An 18,392-nucleotide genomic window follows, 5' to 3' on the forward strand; every position below is an offset into this window, starting at 1 on the left:
CAATCCTTGCTACTAATTTTAATTTTTCGTAACTTTCCAAACATCATTGGTAAAAAAAACAGCACATTTCATTGCAGTTTAGTTCAAACATCAGGAACGAAATATAGAAAAGCAATTGCAGATGATTTACAAAATATATACATTAAACGTATACATATACATACACAGACATATTTACAGTTTTATACTTTAAGATCAATTTTAAATACAGTGGGGTCCAAAAGTCTGAGTCCACTACCAAGAACTGTACATGTAAATGAAAACTACAAAACGTATACAAGTGTTGTTCTCTCAAAGCTTCTGATTTAATTACATTAAACATCAAGATATCAAAGCACATCTCAGGTAATGTAGATTCTCAAAATTGTAAAAAAAGAAAATAAAAGATTAATATAAAATCCTTAAACTACCTGCATTTATTATAAAAACATCATGCAATATTTGGAGAAATTAAGTATTTGACTTTGTTTGTTTTCAAAAAACAAGTTCCCTGAACTGAACTCAGGCTTTTGTCCCCCACTATAACATCTCTGTGTAAATGTATTTGTATATACCTGATGTATATATTGCACCTTCGATCTACATAAAACAAAAACACCACCACACTGCTTAGACAACAACACTGTCCTCACCCAGCCGTCCTCAACAACCGGCCATGCTAAAGCCAGCCTAAAAGCCTTTTGGTAGCCTTTTGCTAGCATGGCCAGTTACTGATGAGCATTTTGCCAGAAGTGAAGAAAATATTAAAAAAAGGAAAAACACTTAAAAAAATCACAAAAGCAATAACAGAGATATTGTACTTCTTAGAGGTCGTGACATCAGTTATTCTTTATAAGCACAGAGAAATCATAGGACTGATCAAAGGGGCGCGCTGACCTACACTACGCTAATGGAGACAATGCAACGACATGTGGATAGATGCAGGGTGTACGGCAAGTTCAAATGTGACTTAAAGGGGCCTGCTGGATCGAGAGTTGTTGTTAGTGAGTAAATATTTACTTCGCCACTGATCAAAGCGAAAGTCTTCTTATGTACATAACGAGCTGGGACTGTGCAGAGCATGGAATCATTTGCAAGTTTACTCGTGATATCTATCTAGGATGAGTGCAATTTTCAAAAATCAACATTCCTGCTGAGGGCTTCCCGATGTGTCTGCTCTCGGTTCTAGAAACAGCTGTTTGTATTTCCATGCAGCAAAACATAGAGAGCCGAAAATATAACAAGCACTCCATGGCAGAATACTTCAAACTCTAAATGAATGTCATCACAATTACAAACACTACTACAAAGGTGGGTCATATTACGTTGAATGCCAATTAGCAGCACTTGTCAACTACTTGAGCTCTCGTGGCCAAATTAGACAACAAACCAGGGTCTCAAGAGGCCAAATTATCTGGGTCAATACTGCAATTGCAACAGTCAAAGATCCTGCTAAAATGAGTTTATATCTCAAGTAGAACGGTGGAAAAACAATGGCAGCATATGCCAAACACTACAATGACAAAACAAAAATGACAACTTAACCCACAAGTATAAACAGTATGCACTAATACAACCCAGATTTGTTGCAGTGTTTACCACGGTGATTTACTGACTTTTAACTAATTTTTTTTTTGTATGTAGTGTTGACATTATTCTGTACACCCCGTGGATGTCTGGAGAGGTGTGTCTTTCTTCTATGACCTCCCCATCCTTCAGCCAATGACATCTTGCTCCCCTTCATGTCACTTTCCATCGCTCTCCTCTACAGACTCTAACCATGTTCCATCAGAGGATACAGGACTGTATCTTCTGCTGGCTACATTGGATTGTCCCTTTTTCCTCCGATCCCACCCTTCCAATCTGCCCCTGCCCTGTGCTCCCCCCCCCACATATTTATGTTTCCCCCTTTATGATGCGCTCATCACCGCCACGTCTTGCTTCATCTCCTCTTGCTTGATCTCCATTGCTCCTCCGTTTCTACTGCTGCCGAACCCAAAAGGTAAACTGGATCCATTGTTCGCGTTCTCCTCGCCGGAGTCAAAGCTCTTCTCTTCGAGCGGCTTGCCGATCCACGCGCCGTAACCGTGGCTGCTGAGAGCGCGGAAGAAAAGATCCTTGGCTAGCTGGAAGGACGTGGCGGACATCTTGGCCTGGGAGTAGGAGGGCAGGGAGAGGAGCTCAGTGCGGCCGCTCTTCTGGCACACAGAGCGGAACAGACAGAACAGGTTGGACTTGGAGACCCTAGACACGCTCAGCTTGTTGCTGGAGAGGAGACAATAGAGGGATGTTCAGTGAAAGAGTTCATCAAACAAAGAAAACTGGCACAACTGCTTCTTATTTAGCTGGTTTAACTGCCTGCTGCTCACTGTTTTGGGCCATTCAAAAGGAATTCAGCTTGTGGTTACTTAGCTTTTACTAAAATACAACAGAGCATTTGAGCATATTTAAAATAAAAAACATTGTTGCCAAGGGTTCTCTCACGTTTTTTTTGTTAAGCGTAATTTATAATTTACCACATCTTACATTTCTTTATATATGAGTGCAAACCCAATTTAAACTGATACAGTACAGATAATACATTTTCAAACAAACACAATCCCAGGGATATCTCTTCACAATGATATGTTCTTTGTATCAATTCCACCGTGAGCAATAACTTATACACGAAAAAAAAATAATCACATTTTTGGAAATCGTTTTGGAGGCACACTGAGCGTCTGGGTAAATCCATCTCTGCTTGGGTTAAGAATTGACTTGAATCTGTTGAAGGTTAATAAAGTTGTTAAGAAAAAAAAAACGTTAATAGCACCACGACGCTTCCTAAATAGTAAGGTCGTTACGTTGATAGTAACTCACCATGACAACAATCCAAAGCTATTCGTTAAGAAAAATGTGCCGTCGGGAGATACATACCCGTCCAGTTTGCCTTTGGTGCCGTCCAGCACCTCCACACTGTGCTGGTCCGGATAGCTCCAGTTCACACTGGACTCCTTGGTCTTGCCTGTGTGCCGCGTGGAGTCGTACACACTCACTCTGCCGACCTACAGGAGGAGAGGGAGAAGGGAAAGGAAGAGAGCATCTATTTCAATCAAGCTAATTTAGCCCTTGGTGCAAGTCAGCAAACAGAGCTGCTAAATAAGTGGTAGAATGCATGTGTCAGTGTGACGGCTGCCTCAATTAGAAACAGTAGATTAAACCAATTTCACTAATATGTGAATGAAAGCCAAGGAAGTGTTCAGGAAAAAAGGAACAAGCTGAAGTGTGCCTCGTTGCCAGCTCCTGTATCTCTCCACAATTCGCCCAGCGGCATTGGAGTGACCTACCTGCGCTTTGTTAATTGATGGATGAGCCAAATGTAAAGAAGATGAGCAATGAAGAAACAGGAACAGATAGGAGTGGAGGCAGCTTAATTCAGTATTTTTTGACAATGACCTCAATACCCCTGATTAATGTCCACAAGATTCAAAGGTGTTATTGTCATAAGCACAAAGCTGTAGAAATGGCAATGACATTCTTCTGACCTGAGCTCCTCCAACAATGCAACATACACAATAAAATACAAAATAGTGCAAAAAGTCTATACACATGTCAATAGAATATGGGATGTGTAAAAGAACAGAATATGGCATTAAATCATGTAAATTAAAACAAAATTAAATACGGTTTATTGCGGTGGGTAACTATTTATATAAATTAGTATATTGCAAGATGATAACATTTGATGTTGCCAACAATCTACAAAGCTACTTACCTCTGGGTGATTCAGCATGAAGGGGGGGGGGAGGCTCTGGGTGAACGCCTCCCCGTCTCTGGACAGCCGACAGCAGACAGCACGAGTGAGGTGCCCGTGGCTGTACAGATAGCCTGATAGAAAATTGAGACAAGCAATGTAAAAGTCACCGAATTTCACTGATGTCACCTCTCGTATGTCACATGATCTGTTCCTTATCAGAACACCATGTTTTACCTAGCGTGATGGACTTCAGGTAGATGGGATGCAGGAAATGGGTGAGTAGCGACCCCTGGAGGCCCAGCACGTTCCAGCGCAGGATCTTATCGCTGCAGCTCATGGTGCGCAGCCTCTCGCCGTGCTGGATGCCGTCCCAGGTGGGGACGATGGCACTGGACTCCACCGGGATGGTGCCCTCGCCTGGGTCAAGAGACAACACACATACGGGGGTCACAGGTCTTGCTTCCACACCAGTGAGGGGAATCATTTAAAAAGGTCTCCTATCATGCTATTTTTAGGCATATATTATGGGTCTCAGATATGTACAAATATATAAAAAACATGTCTATGATGGGTTTTGCTGAAAATACCAAACAGATCTTGCATTTTAGACATCCCTCATATCCCTCCCTCCAGTACAGCTTAGCTCTGAGTGTTAGCGATGCTTGCTAATGTAAACAAAGACCATATTACGTCCAAAACAGTCGGGCATTGTTTCTGATAGTGCCGTGGGTCCACATGTCCAATATCTGGATCAGCTCTGTTGTACCCCCGTTTTTAGAGATTTGTGTACGGAGGAAAAGAGAGGGGGGCTTTGTTTTCTGACACTTGAGTACCCTGACACACCGGGGGACACATATTTATGTATAAAAGACATCAAAAAGTGTATTTCGCATGATAGGTCCCCTTTAAATCGAAGCGTGGCACTGATACATTTTTGTGAGTGCCAGATGTGTGTCCGTCTCATCTCTCACCGTTCTCCACTTTGGTTCGGAGCTTGCCCTGCTTGGCATTCTCAAAGAGAGGCTGATGACCCTCAACGTCGTCCCCTGACTCACTGCATGACTTGTCAAACAGAGCGCCGTCCCCGCAAGGTGCCGTGCTGTGGACGAGAGAGAAAGACGAGACATGAGGTATTGAAATGAGGAGGTCAACATTGATCCAAACATTCAACAACGATAAATCAGACTGATGGATATGATGGGAATGGGAACAGGAGAAGAACGTGGTGGAGGGAAGGGAGAAAGGAGAAAGAAAACATCTGACCTGATGTAGAGGTGGAAGGTGATGTCAGATTTGATTCGAAGTTTGTTGTCCTCCGCTTGCTCAAATATGCTGTCGTCTGTGCCGTCGTAGTGCTTGATCAGTTCAATGTACAGAAACCTGAGGAGAAAGGAAACAGAAAGTTAGACTTTTAAATAACGTCCTGCAGACTGGTTGGGTCTTTTTTCACAATAGGGGGGATAATTAAAATAAAAAGCAAGATCTATTTCTACCGAACGAATCCCCTTCTGGAGATGATCTCGGCGTGGCAATCGTTGACAGTGTCCCCTTTAAGGCTCAGCTCCTCCCCTTTGACACAGCGATTTCCTGACAGAAAAACAAAACAATAGAAACATATTCAATGTCAGAGCATGAACCAATGCAACGTCTCTTGGTCAGCAGTGACCGAGTTCTGCTTTCTGACAGTATATGCCTCTAAGCACAGAGTTCTATAAAACGTATGCACATCAAGGAAAAATGCAGGCAAAAGTTGACGGGTGTACCAGTTCCCAGGCTGACAACGGTCCCCAGGCCCTCCCCCCGCCTCATGACGATGGTGGCGAGAATCTTGCGTCCCAGAAGGCTGTGCTGGATACGTGTGGTCAGGGCGTTGAAGCGCTGGTGACTCAACATCGCTATCTGGTCGTGCAAAGTGCTGCCACTCACTGGGAGCTAGAGAGAGGGGTGCAAACAAAATCAAAAAGGAAATGAGGATTATTTAATATTTGGTACGTCTGAAGTATTTATGGCTGTGAAATTCAATGAAACATCTCAGGAAAACTACAATAGCAAGTTATTAAAAGCTTTCCAAATGTGTGCAATGTTTATATTGTGTCATATCAAATTCACTACCTTTTCTGCTACAAAGCGATGAAGTGATTCAGTTACTCTGAAGCCACCAAGGTGTGGGGTAGAATAGTCTCAGGGTGTAGTTAACTTAAGACTCCTTATGTTCTAACTGAGGTCACATGTTAGTCTGAGTGGGCAGATGTGATTTTTTATGTGTGATTTGCCAAGGTGAGATGGTTAACCAATTACATGCAGGTGTTGACTGTAACTCCATTATGCTCTGCGTAATCCCCACGTTGAGCCAGAGAAGGCTAATGTTTCATGACAGAAAATGTGAACCATTAAGAAGTCAGTACCTCAGCTGGGATTAGCTCCCCGGTGCGGGCTGCCCTCTCGGCTTCTCCAATCAGAACCCGTAGAGCGGCATCTGCTGCTTCCTGTTTTCCCTGCTTCTTGTTGGACGCACACACTGGAGGGAACCAGCGTCCGCCCAGTTTAGCCTGATATGTGAACCTGAGCAGGGGAAAAGAGAAGGAGGATTTAATAGTTTTTCTCAGTCACTTTAAGAACAAAAAGGTCCCAAGGGAACAAGAGCAGAGAAAAAGTGTTGTTAGCGGAAAATTACTTTCAATAATGTTCCAAAACTTTTAATTCTTAAAGAAATGTCTTTTTTCCAGGGACACAAAGAAACATATTTTCCCGAGAACATGGTTCCCCAGACAGTCAGAGGATTAGTCTAGTGCAGAGGTCGCGTTAACCGAATATTTTCCACCTATGACGGATTTTTTTTTAACAATGACGGAAAAATCTGAAAGCAGTCGCACAAACTCGGAACAGCGCCGGAAAGCTTCCCCGTAGCGAGGCTCCAGTGTTATCCCGTGTTATGCATGCCCGCCAAAAAGGAAATGATATCGTTTCCAAACCTAACTTTGTCGTACAAATCATTGAAATGTCTGGGAGTTTTTGCTTTACGCTGTGCGCGCTCCCGTGAGGTGCAGTGGGCATGCATAACACGGCATAACACCGGAGCGTGCGTCCCCCCCCCGCCGAGTTGTGTAAAGAGTAGACCGACGGGTAATAATGTATTTTTGACGAAATACAAAAAAGACGGGCAGCGAAAAAGTCTAGCGCCACCTCTGGTCTAGTGTGTACATGTTATCTGTGCTTTCATGCAGCTCACACATACTTGGGCTCGTGCGGGGGCCCGGACTGGCCCACCAGTCGGATCTCAGCAGCAAAGCCCCGGGCTCTAGCGTACTCCAGAAGACCCGACACTGCGTTGTTGTTGAGGTGGTTAATGAGGTCTCCGACTCCTGCCTCGTGAGCCGCTCGCAACTCGTCTGCAGTCAGAGGGGGCAAAGAGGGACATGTAGTCCCAGACCCACTGCCATCGTTATCACTGGAGGAGCCCAGGGGCAACTGGGGCTGGAGAGGGGAGAAGGAGAGATTTGAACAGTATTGAGCAAATTGAGCAGAACAGTCTGACAGAGGCCACACAATAATTTATTTCAGCCTCCAGGGCGATCTGCTCGTTTTCTAAAGACATTATACTCATTTTGAAGATGTGCAAAGCCCTTCTCTTCCCTCCTTTATTCTCTGCCTCCGAGTCCTCACCTTGTTGAGCTGCAGTCTCCCGTCAGCCATTAACTCTTTCACAGCCTCCTCTGCAGCCAGCTGGCGGGCTGCCTTCTTGCTCGGAGCGGAGGCCTCCGGAAACAAGCTCTCTCCGACCTTCACCCTGTACATGAACCTGGACACAGATGGTTAGGATGAGTGGAAAGACAGAAAGGGAGAGAAATCATTTATTATGTTACACTTGCCTGCCCTTAATGACAAACAAGAAGACACAACAGAGTATACGCTATCATTTACAAGTGGTCATGCATGCAGCATTTTTAGAAAGTGACCCAAGGAACACAAAAGCTGTCATTATATCTACCAGTCAGCTGCCTAAAGGGATAGGTCATAAATAAAGAGAGATTAGACTGAGACAGTGTTGTGTGTTTGTCAGCTGACTACAGTACTGAAATGTTGGATAGAAGATATTCCAAACGGATGGACACAGAGGAGGGGGAGAGGGTCAGTACCTCGGGTCATGGGGTGGGCCGGCCTGCCCGGTGATGATGAACTCGATGGGGCTCTCGCTGCGCTGGCTGTACTCCATGAGGACCGACACAGGATTCTTCCCACCGGGCAGAGAGCGGGACAGCGGCGGCCGAGGTGCTTCCACCGTCCCCATCCCTTCCACACTCGTAGTCCCAAAACCACCGCCTGTGCCTTCAGCTGGCACCTGGGATGCAGCGGGAGACAACAAATATATTTTCTACCAGGGCTGCACATAATCACAGATAACATGTCAGCCTTTGCATCTTCTAAAACTTGACTTGTGTATGTGTACTCGGCTGTTTACAGTGTCTGCTTTGAAGCATTAAATGAAGTTATACCTACTAAGGCTGAGCGAAACAACATTTACATATCAAATTGGTTACATTTGAAATTGCAACTTTGGGGGACTTAAGATGGCTGATGGGGGTCTTAAGATGGCTGATGGGGGACTTAAGATGGCTGATGGGGGTCTTAAGATGGCTGATGGGAGCTTTTTTCCACACATTTAATGAAGAACTTACACTGGGGTCTGGGAGTACCTCCATCACCTGGTCCACATTGGCGGCATTTCCATCGCCTCCTGTGCTCGGCCCTCCCTGCATCTCTGCGATCAGAATTTGCAGGGTGGTGGCAGCAGCGTCCTTTTTGGCAACCTTTTTACTGGACGCCTCTGCGACAGGAAACAGCCTTCCATTGAGCAGCACCTGCATACGAAATCTGGTACGGGGGGGGGGGGGGGGGGGGGGAACATTTACAAAGATTAGACAGTGATTCGTCAATACATGATTAATTGAGCAGCTCCAATTTTTCTTCCTAAGACCTGTACAAATAAATTGTCATTGTTAATTGGCAACATCATGCGTCTTCATTAAGGCTGGTATATTTCCCACAGACTTTGAATCGATAAATGAGTCAACAGGTGCTTTACAGAAAGTAAGAAATGTGGGCAGATCAACAAAAAGATGCCTTTCACACAATGAAAAGACGGATAGCATTTCATCACCCGTGTCTGTAACCTTGTAACATTTAGGGATGCCCTGATCTAACTTTTACTTTCCTGGTACCTCAACTAAGAGCATGTTCTGTTACAGATCACTCCAACGGGGATTTTGTTACCCCAAATGTTAGGTTTACATGCAACTATTTAGGTATGTTTAATAAGAGATGCACTGGAAACTAAGTTGTTGACCTGCTGTGACTTGATGAATGTTACAGATACAATGACATTGACAAATACATTGTATTTAAAGTTAATTTTTTAATACCTGATCTATAAACAGCACCCTGGATTGATTCCTAGCTACTCTTTAATATTACAACATGACTGAAAAGACAATGACGATACATATCATTTTTTGTGACAAACCTTGGGTCGTGAGAGGGTCCCGACTGGTCGAGGAGCTGGAACTCACAGGTGTGTCCCAGATACTGGGCGTACTCCATGAGGCCGCTGACAGGGTTCTTCAGCTTCACCTCCTGCAGTTTGGCCCACAGGTTCTGGGGAGGTGGAGCAGCCAGCGACACAGCCACAGTTCCCACAGAGCTATTAGCATGATCTGCTAGTAGTTTCCCAGCGTCTGTCTCTCTGCGGATGGCGTTCAGGAATTCTGGGATCTCGTCAGTGGCCCACTGTCCTTCGTTTGCCTCTAGCTCTTTAGATGGGGTGAGGAAGGATTCAGGCTAAAAAAGGGGAACGCAGAGGTACCGGGTTAATAAAATCAAGGTAGACCTCCAAGGCAGGTAACCTCAACTCATCAAGTAAACAGACATTTCACATCATCCAAGGACACCGTGTAGTTTACATGCAAGCCCTAACATTTGTTTCCAGTAAACATTATGCTACTGTCGGTCTTGTTAGCGTAATATAAAGACTGTAAACAGTAATTAAAGTGTAGGCCATTTCCCACTGTCAAACTGCTTATAAATCACTTTGTAGAGGCTGCACGTGGTGGGAAACACTTTTGATTACCTAGGAATTGTTGGCTGCCAATAAAGTAATGTATCCGGGTCAAATAGATACAATTTTTTTTTGTTTAGTTATGTTATTAAAATGTATGCCAATGAGTCATGCCTCTTATGTTTTGTGTATCATTGTATATTTATATGAAATTAATCACCTTGATAGTGTGACCATCAGGGAGTGGCTGGGGTTCGAGGCCTGGGATTGGCAGTAGTCGAGACGAAGGGAGAATACCAGAGCCTTCTCCCTTTGCTCCTCTACCGGGTTCCTGCCCCATCTGACCCCCCTCATTGCGAGGGCTCGTGGCGGCTTTAATGCTCCTTTCCATCCTCTCTCTGCGGTGGGTGGAGAGCTCCCAGGTGTGAGGGGTAACTTCAGAGTTCTTAATGACTTCACCTTGTTTCTCCAGCGAGCAGAGGGTGGGATTCACCCGATTGGCACTCCTAAGACCCAGATTTTTGGATATGAGCAGAGCATTTGCCTCCCCTGCAGTGAGGAGGTACTGCAGAATTTGATCTTTCTGCTCGGCCATTGCGGGAAGTGCGAGTTCGGGATCAGGGGGACTCGAAGCACAGAGGGGATGTTTCACCTGCTGGTGACCTTTTGCTGGTGACAGGGATTGCTCAAACTCAGATGACTCTGAAGAGGAGGAGCAGGAAGAAATGGATTCTGTGTCACAGTCCTCTTCTTCTTCTTGTCCCCTGCTTTCTTCTGTGTCTGTTTTTAGCTCAACCTTGACTTCACGATCTGCAGGGTGTCCTGGGCTAACACACAGATGGGAAGGTGAACTTTGTACTTTATAATTGTGATCTTCCTTGCCACTGAGAGGCTCTCTGTAAAGACTCCACTCGGGAGGGAGGAGTCCTTGCTTCAAGACTTTCTGAGAGCGCTCCAAAGAGTAGAGAGCCTGGTTCACTATCTTTTTAGGCAGACGCAGTTGTTTGCTCAACAATTTTGCACATATACAGTTGTTCGGCTTCAAAGCAGCCAAAACCCTGTAAACTTGGTCCTGGATGTCAGAAGTTAGAGCGATTGTCGAGCTTGAACTTGCTGAGCTGCTCGATGCAGAATGTCTGACAAACCTCTCTCCTCCTCTCTTGGGAGATTCTCGATGAAGGGATAGATTATGTAAATCGTCACACAACGAGTCTGCTTGAACAAACCTTGAGTATTGATTGTGCTTCTGCGCTTGCAACTGGTTAGGATTCGGGTGTCGAGGACCTAGGGTGCCTCTCGGGGCTCCTGGGTATACAGACCTCTGATCCTGACTGTACCCCCCTCTCCCTCTTGGGCTGTTGTTAGGGTATGGGTATCTGTTGTAACCTGACTGGGGCTGGTATGAACAATTAGGCCACCTGTCAGATGTGACTCCGCCTCCTCCACGCAGATTGGCTCTGAACTGTGGCGCCTCAGAGCTGTGTCCTCTCAGAAACTCTGCTTGTTGGTACTGAAAGGAACTGGGACAAGGACTGGGGCTCTGATTCTGATAATGTGAGCTGTTAGGGACATCTGGTTTAGGGGTGACTTTATTTTGCTTTGATAAGGGGGGAGCAGGGGGGGTGAGATGAGCTGGGGGCGGCTGTGTGGGCCCTACAGGACGAGGAGGGCTGTTGTAGTAACTCGAATATGGGCTCTGCGGTGGGCCAGCTCTAGGGTAAAAGGAGACTGGGCCAGGCCTGTAGTTATTGTCCTTAGCTTGGAAGTCAGGTGGAGGATGCCGGTGGTACTGTTCTCTGTAGGGCCCTCCTCTACCTCTGCTCATAGCGCAGGGGTGGAGCGTGAAGGGGGCCGGTGCAGCTTGAGGGGCAGATTCTGTGAGAGTGTGCGTCCTCTAGCACAAAGAGCAGACCTGGTGGAAGGTCAGGGAAGGCCAGTTTCAGCAGAGCATCTGCAATACAAACAAAGGACAATGTTAGGAGATTATCAAAGGGAACAAAATAATTTAACAATGTAAAAATGAGCAGCTGCATTAAGGCCAGATACAGTTATTTTCCAACCAATTATACACAAATGTGTGCCCCGCTGGCAAATCCGCAACCTGCTTAAGTGTCCTTGGATAAGTTAGTGAACCTATACCAGCAAGGACACATAATTAAAGTCTGGCCTTCTTAAAATACACTATAAAACAGTGGGCAATGGAACTTCAGGGTATAATTGAAAACTAATTAAATTATCTGCAAAGGATAGGCTGTCAAATAAATCAAAACTGTTAACATTGCTGTGTATATCTCCAGACTATGCTCCTGTCAGTGTACAAGGATACTGAGTGGTGACAAACTGTCTCTTCCAGCCACACTGAAACATAATCCCAGGGTGAAAGGATGGTGATGAATAATTCAGACCTTCTTGTGACTATTCTGTTTTATTTCTGGCCTTACAAATTATTGCTGGACCTGGATCCATAGCAGAGAGGGAAAGTGAGACACTGGTGCAGACAAAAAGGGCAGTTTCAAGGACACAAGAAAGTAAAGGGCAGCCTGTCAGTTACAAACTGTGGACAGAAAACCTTGTAGTTGCCAGCTGACAGTCCTGACTATGAGGAACATATTTTGCACAGCAAGGTTTTCCCCTCCACACCTGAACACTTTCAGCAAAAGTGAAGAACCCAAACTGCATAGTGCTGAATTCCAATATCCTGCTATTGAACAACAAACATTGATTCAGCTTCAAGTGTCATATCTGACAAGACTCAATAATGTCTAAATCAGTGAGACTGACAACAAGGAGACACCCAATACTGAGTTTCAATTTCATCCCCCTGGCCCAGTCAGCATCACCGGTCTGTCACATAGAGCTGAGCTGGCCTGAACACCGCCACATTAATAAAGAACAACATAGTGTTGGTTCATCACAGTAATAGGGGCCGACAGGGCCGGAAGCCCAGGGGCCAAACGTGGCTCGGGCTGACTCATCTTGACCCTGATGCAAAGCAACAGTTGACAGCCAAAATAACAAACAAAAAAAATATGAACCCACTGTCATTATGCTCCTCTCTGTTATGAGCTGGAGGAGACGCATGGGTATGATGACAACCCATATGACAAATGATGAATCAACTCTTTTGCTCACTTCATTGGGGCTGCTCGATTATGGCAAAAATCATAATCTCGATTGTTTGGGTCAATAATTGATATCACGATTATTAAAAACGATTATCCATTTACTTTGAAAACATCAATTTATTGGAGAAAGCAATATGTGAACAGTATGTTTTGAACAGTTGATTACCCTGAACTTTAAGTATAATTAAACTGAAAAAAAAAAAAAAAAAAAGTAATAATAATAATAAAAACATTATCGTTTTATTTCAATTACGTTGTTTTCGTAATCGTTGCAAAACATAATGGTAATTGCGATTAAAATACTATTAATTGAGCAGCCCTACACTTCATGCTGTTATGTCAGAAGGCACATTACAATACCACCAATACACAGTCTGATGTCCATCACTGAGACCACGGTCAAGTTAGAAGTGCAAAGATTAAGCCTGGTAAATGCTCCAATTCCAGTGTATGTTTAATCACAAGTGCATGCAACAACGACTCACACTCTTACTTTACATGGCCTTGTGGATCTCACCTATAGGAGGAGTAAGAGGCGGCGGTGAAAAAAAGAGAGAATTTAACGTTAGTGCTCCGGTAGCCTCGCAATGACCAATAAATACTCACGTGTTAATTAAAAGCAATTCCAATTCACAAATAATATCGTAAATAAGTTAAGTAAGCACGGAACCCGTTGTCGATCAGAAATAGTTACGATGATCTTGTTTAATGAAACGGCAAAAGTGTTATCCAACGCGCAGTTGTTTCTTCCGCTTTGAGGAGAAGAGGTTCTTTCTGTAGCGTCTACAGTAAAATCTCCAGCTCGCTTATTTATGTTGTAGGCAGGGGGGTAAAAAACGCGTTGCTGACTATTGCACCACGTAGGTTGGGGGTATAATCACTGCATGAGTCGGGTAAGGAAAGGGAAACAATACGAGAAGCGCAATAAACACGACTTAAGTTTCGAATTCATTTCTGAGGATAAGTTCTGTTTCTGGGTTGGTCACGTGACCTGCAGAGGTGCACACAGACTGACTGCACACATGGGCAGAAAATGTCTGTAAGCAGTGGCGGTTCTAGACCAATTTTACTTGGGGGGGGGGGCACAATAAAAGCGGGTTAAAAAGACAAAGATAGTATAAAGTAATTGTGTAAAATAAACAAAAAATACAGAAATTGGTAGGCCTATTTGTTTTAGTAAAATTAAGTTACAGTCCTTTGTTTCAGTAGTTTTTTTAGAGTACTTGTTTTAGTAACTTTAAGTGACAATTTAATAAAAAAAACATAAACAGTATTTGCTTATAAGGTAATGAAGAGTTTAATCTCCACTGTACATCTGGGTCTCTGATTTAATTCCAATAAATCGTAATATTGTAACCTTTTTTTTTTTTAAGGGGGGCCACAGGGGGTTTCCCTGGTCAGTGTTACAGCTGGATGCAAGAGTTTATTTTTCATCATAGCGATGTGGAATGAAGAAACCGAAGACCAGCGCACAGTGCACACACGCTATTTGTTGTTTGTTTATATCACGCAGTGGGTTCTTCTTCTCTCGGTTATCACCCAGTCTGTCTTTCGGTTGTTGCCTCTTTTGAATGATGAATACACACTACCGCCGCCTGCTGGTAAGGAGAGTTATTGCCACTCAAGCATGCACAGTTTGTACGTGCTACTTGGCCGTCGGCTGAAGTCTTTGCGGTGTGTTCCAGTGCGAAACATGGCCAAGACGCAGGAGACGTGAGGCGAACACAGTCGTGTTCCGTCGGGAAGTGTTCTTTGGTGTCAGTTTGGTGTGTCTGGGCCTTAAGAAAGTAATACGTACACAGGCTCTTCTGTGGGTACTGCTTCATGGTTAAAGAGGTCAATCTGTGTTACTGTTGAGCTACAAGGACATCCTCTCATGATGTACATGTACACTGTGTCAGAGGAGACATGCTCAGATCACATTCTCACGTTAAAAATAAAACGGAGGACAGGATTGATGGAGACTCATAGTAATGCAATACATTTTGGTAGATACACTTATCACAGTAAAAACCTTGAGCTCTTGTTACAGGATTGTTATAGTGTGGCAAAATCAACGTTAGAGCACTATACTGTCAAGGGCACGATAAAAAACAAACACCTGCACTGAATATTAATATAATTGGCACTTTGTGACTTACGACTTTCCACTGAACTGGTACATGCACATTTCATTGTATATATATATATGTAACCTTGTTCACGTATCTGTATACATGTACACTCACCTGCTCAGAGTTTAACTCATGTTATTTATATTGATACTGTTAGTAAATGTTTATTCTAAGAATACATGTAATTCTTATTATCCCTGTGTATTTTCCATAGACTGTATATATAAATGGACGTAGTGTCCGTGACGTCACCCATAGGATTCTGCAGAGTTGCCGAGAAGCCCTTAGTAGGCGGAGTCGGCCACTAACGGCTTGACAGCGACGTCAGAGTCTAATCCCGCCTGCTCCAAATAAGGGCAAAGAGGCGGGACCTGCTGCCTCCAAACTGGAAGTAAACAGAGCTAGCTCAGGCTAAGAAGCTAAGCTAACATGAAATACATGCATACCAAGTTGCTGCTAACAGTGTAGTTCCCCTATATAAACGTTACATTCATAATCAAATGAGACAATCTGCAAGAGAATTAGCTATATTTTGTTATTCTTAATGCTTGTCATTCACACGTTAAGAAAAGAAGTACCGATACATAGCAGAACAATTGTGGCGATGTTCAGCTTAATAAGCCTTGTTCAACATCATTTATTTAGCTAATACTACAGCAGGCGAACCAAGTTCGCGTTTCGCTGCATTCCTTGATCTCCAGTTATAACGACAGACGCCACCGCCCGGACCTAACGGAGCCGCAGTGGGCTAGCTCCGGGACGCCGGCTAAAGCTAGCCCCCTGCGGCTACGTTTGCTCCGGCGACCACCACTGGGATAATTGGGTCCCCTATTAACATTTGCTCCCGTTTAGCATTATGGGCGTCATAGCCATAGACTATAAAAGTCTTACCCAAGGCTGAATCATAAACTAAAATGTATATGTATGTATAAAGGGCTATGTCCTTAGCTGGCTAATAAGTAACAAGCTAAGCTACCAAGCACACAAATACCTGCGAACGGGGTTAACATGTATAATATTATCATTTTAGACTTCTTGGAAGTTCTGTTAGTACATTCAAGCGCACAGCACGACATTTTAATTGTCTGGTATTGGTAACAATATTCCCTAAAAGGCACAATCACCACGAACACGGCTAAAGCTAAAGGGTCAAGTACAGTACTATGACTAACTAACGTTGTAGCCTCTATGGTTGTAGCCTAGTAGAGTGGACAAGTTGCTGTTAGCTGACAGTGAGGCATGTACATGTCCATCAAAGTGACCACGCCCTAATTTATGCAAAAACTTTAAGACCTAATATAAATAAAAGGGTCGTGTTAGAAAACAATTCACTCACAGATTCATAATCATGAAGGTGTAATCTAACTATATCGATAATATTTATTGCATCCATGGGTAGAAACATGTTTTTTTTCTGCTGTAGAGTTGGGCATTTTAACATGGGGGTCTGTGGAAATTGCTCCTTTCTGCAGTCAGTCCCTAGCGGCCCATGTATGAACTCTTTTGACTCCACTTCGAGCGATAGAATTACTAACAAAGAACTGCTAACAGAGCACTTATATACTAATAAAGGACTGGCTTATCTAAAGCCAGTTGAGTAGCACTTGAAATGTTTGGCTCTATGAAACCTGATGTACTTATATGATTCTGTTTTCTTCAAGGTTGTATCTTCCTGGTCGAATGTACTTATTGTAAGTCGCTTTGGATAAAAGCATCAGCTAAATGCAATGTAATGTAATGTAATGTAAATGCAGTGTGTTGCACTTCCGTATTGGCGTCCCAGCTGTTCCCCAGAGTTTGCCGCTTGGTATTTTCTCATGTCTGTGTTTCTCTCTTATTCCGTTTCTGCTATAACACCTGGACTTCCCTACAGGGATCAATAAAGGTCCATCTTATCTTTAAAAAGGCACTGAAACATTCATGAAAATATGAATGAGTTCATTTAACTACATCAGCAGTGTGTTCCGTTTACAGTACAAATCTACTAGGCGGCATAGAAATATTAGATGCAAACTAAAGCCATGTACTCAAACTCTGCTATGGTAAAAGTTTGACAAGATGTCTCATCAAACCAACCATTAAATAAACACTGACAATTTATTCTGACAACTCATGAGAGTAAACGTTATAGATCTATGACGTTCTGAATAGTTATCTCTGGGCTAATGTGAGATACACGAGATATACACTATAACGTTACACATTGTAAAACTTGACTTTATTTTGCAGGGTCAAACACTAAGGGAGGAAAACGCTCATTGTCATCACCTTGCTTTTGCCTGAATCGGTTATGTTACCAAGTAGGTTAACACATACGAGGAATTCGCTTTGGTAAATGGTGCATTCAAAGACACAGAGAGAAGAATACGTAGCAAAAAATGAATATACAAAGCTATTTGAAAAACAATGTTCAAAATAAAGAACATATTTACACAAAATAGAGTTATGTGAGAAACTGAGTACAGTAAAATCACATAAACTAGGTCAAATACTATACTATATTCAAAGTGGAGAGCTGTGTGGACGAATTATAAGAAAAAAGGAACCAGGAGCAGCTACAGGTTATACGTGTTGCTTAAATGCGATAAAAGCCACTGAGAGACACGTGTTCGGACATGTTCTCCCTGAATGTGTTACTGTGAAGCCTTATTTACAGTGCTAGCAGATATAGGTTAGCAGTATTTTACAGAACAGCGTTCTTCCTGCAGCTAACCTTAGCTTCACTCCTAGCCTTCAATGCACCGCACTGCCACTGCACCATTTCCCACTATATCCTGCAGCACCGCTAACCACCGTCTGCTAACGCAAAAACGCTTAACCTACATGTAACTCAAGCCGTCAACATGACAAAAAGAACCATACTGTATTTAATAGATTACCTGAATTGGCTATGATTCGCCTCGTGTTGAATAACTCAATGCGATGATATCGGTGATACACAAACAATCAAAGAACTGGTGCGCGAAGAAGTGACGCCCATAGCTCGCGACAAACAGCTAGCGTCGCGTGCGGATGACGCAGCCGCACGGGCAAGGTTCGTATATTTTGAACGTGTCCTCTGCAAGTGTTTATAACATTTTGGGTGAATAACTTTTGCTCAAGCAGGGCTCTTTTTTCTATTAAGAGTAGGCTTTGTCTGATCAAATTGCTTTTTGACTTGATCATGAATTTAACTTTTGCCAAGGCAGATAATATTGTTTCTGCAATAAACACAAGAATAAGAAACATACAATAATACATGTAGCCTAAAGTGTATAAGTGTCATGATAGTGACCTAATACGACATCACTGCCAACAGAACAATCATAGTAATATACAAAAAGCAAAATAAGTAATTAAAAAAAACACAATGTGTCACAGGGTATTGTGGTTTTTTTCACAGTAAT

General features: G+C 43.4%; 1 protein-coding gene across 5 annotated transcripts; it reads right to left on the reverse strand.

Annotated features, from left to right (window-relative positions):
- Positions 1 to 3: 3 nt before the first annotated feature.
- Positions 4 to 18,004, reverse strand: adar (adenosine deaminase RNA specific). Of its 5 annotated transcripts, none has more exons than XM_079691612.1 (17): positions 17,886 to 18,004; positions 9,988 to 11,718; positions 9,237 to 9,550; positions 8,392 to 8,587; positions 7,852 to 8,054; positions 7,379 to 7,514; positions 6,951 to 7,189; positions 6,121 to 6,277; positions 5,479 to 5,647; positions 5,209 to 5,302; positions 4,979 to 5,095; positions 4,687 to 4,814; positions 3,950 to 4,132; positions 3,734 to 3,846; positions 2,896 to 3,023; positions 2,665 to 2,742; positions 4 to 2,244 (listed from the first exon to the last, which is right to left on the reverse strand). In XM_079691612.1, exons 2-17 carry the CDS (start codon positions 11,590 to 11,592, stop codon positions 1,890 to 1,892), a joined length of 4,215 nt encoding a protein of 1,404 aa, XP_079547738.1. In that variant the 5' UTR covers positions 11,593 to 11,718; positions 17,886 to 18,004; the 3' UTR covers positions 4 to 1,889. The 5 variants fall into 5 exon arrangements, with proteins under 5 accessions (XP_079547738.1, XP_079547739.1, XP_079547741.1 ...); XM_079691613.1 differs by lacking the exon at positions 17,886 to 18,004 and adding an exon at positions 13,410 to 13,851; XM_079691615.1 differs by lacking the exon at positions 17,886 to 18,004 and adding an exon at positions 13,386 to 13,851.
- Between the last annotated feature and the right edge of the window lie 388 nt (positions 18,005 to 18,392).

Source organism: Notothenia rossii (genome assembly GCF_949606895.1).
Source record: "Notothenia rossii genome assembly, chromosome: 7".
In the NCBI taxonomy this organism is placed as follows: domain Eukaryota; kingdom Metazoa; phylum Chordata; class Actinopteri; order Perciformes; family Nototheniidae; genus Notothenia; species Notothenia rossii.

Bases quoted from the DNA above. Each gene is read 5' to 3' on its own strand.
- adar (XM_079691612.1), bottom strand. From the start codon at position 11,592: ATGAGCAGAGGTAGAGGAGGGCCCTACAGAGAACAGTACCACCGGCAT. The intron at 6,278-6,950 runs GTATGTGTGAGC...TCCCCTGCTCAG, and splicing joins GGGCCCCCGCACGAGCCCAA to GTTCACATATCAGGCTAAAC. The intron at 4,133-4,686 runs GTGAGAGATGAG...CTCTTGACCCAG, and splicing joins CCGAACCAAAGTGGAGAACG to GCGAGGGCACCATCCCGGTG.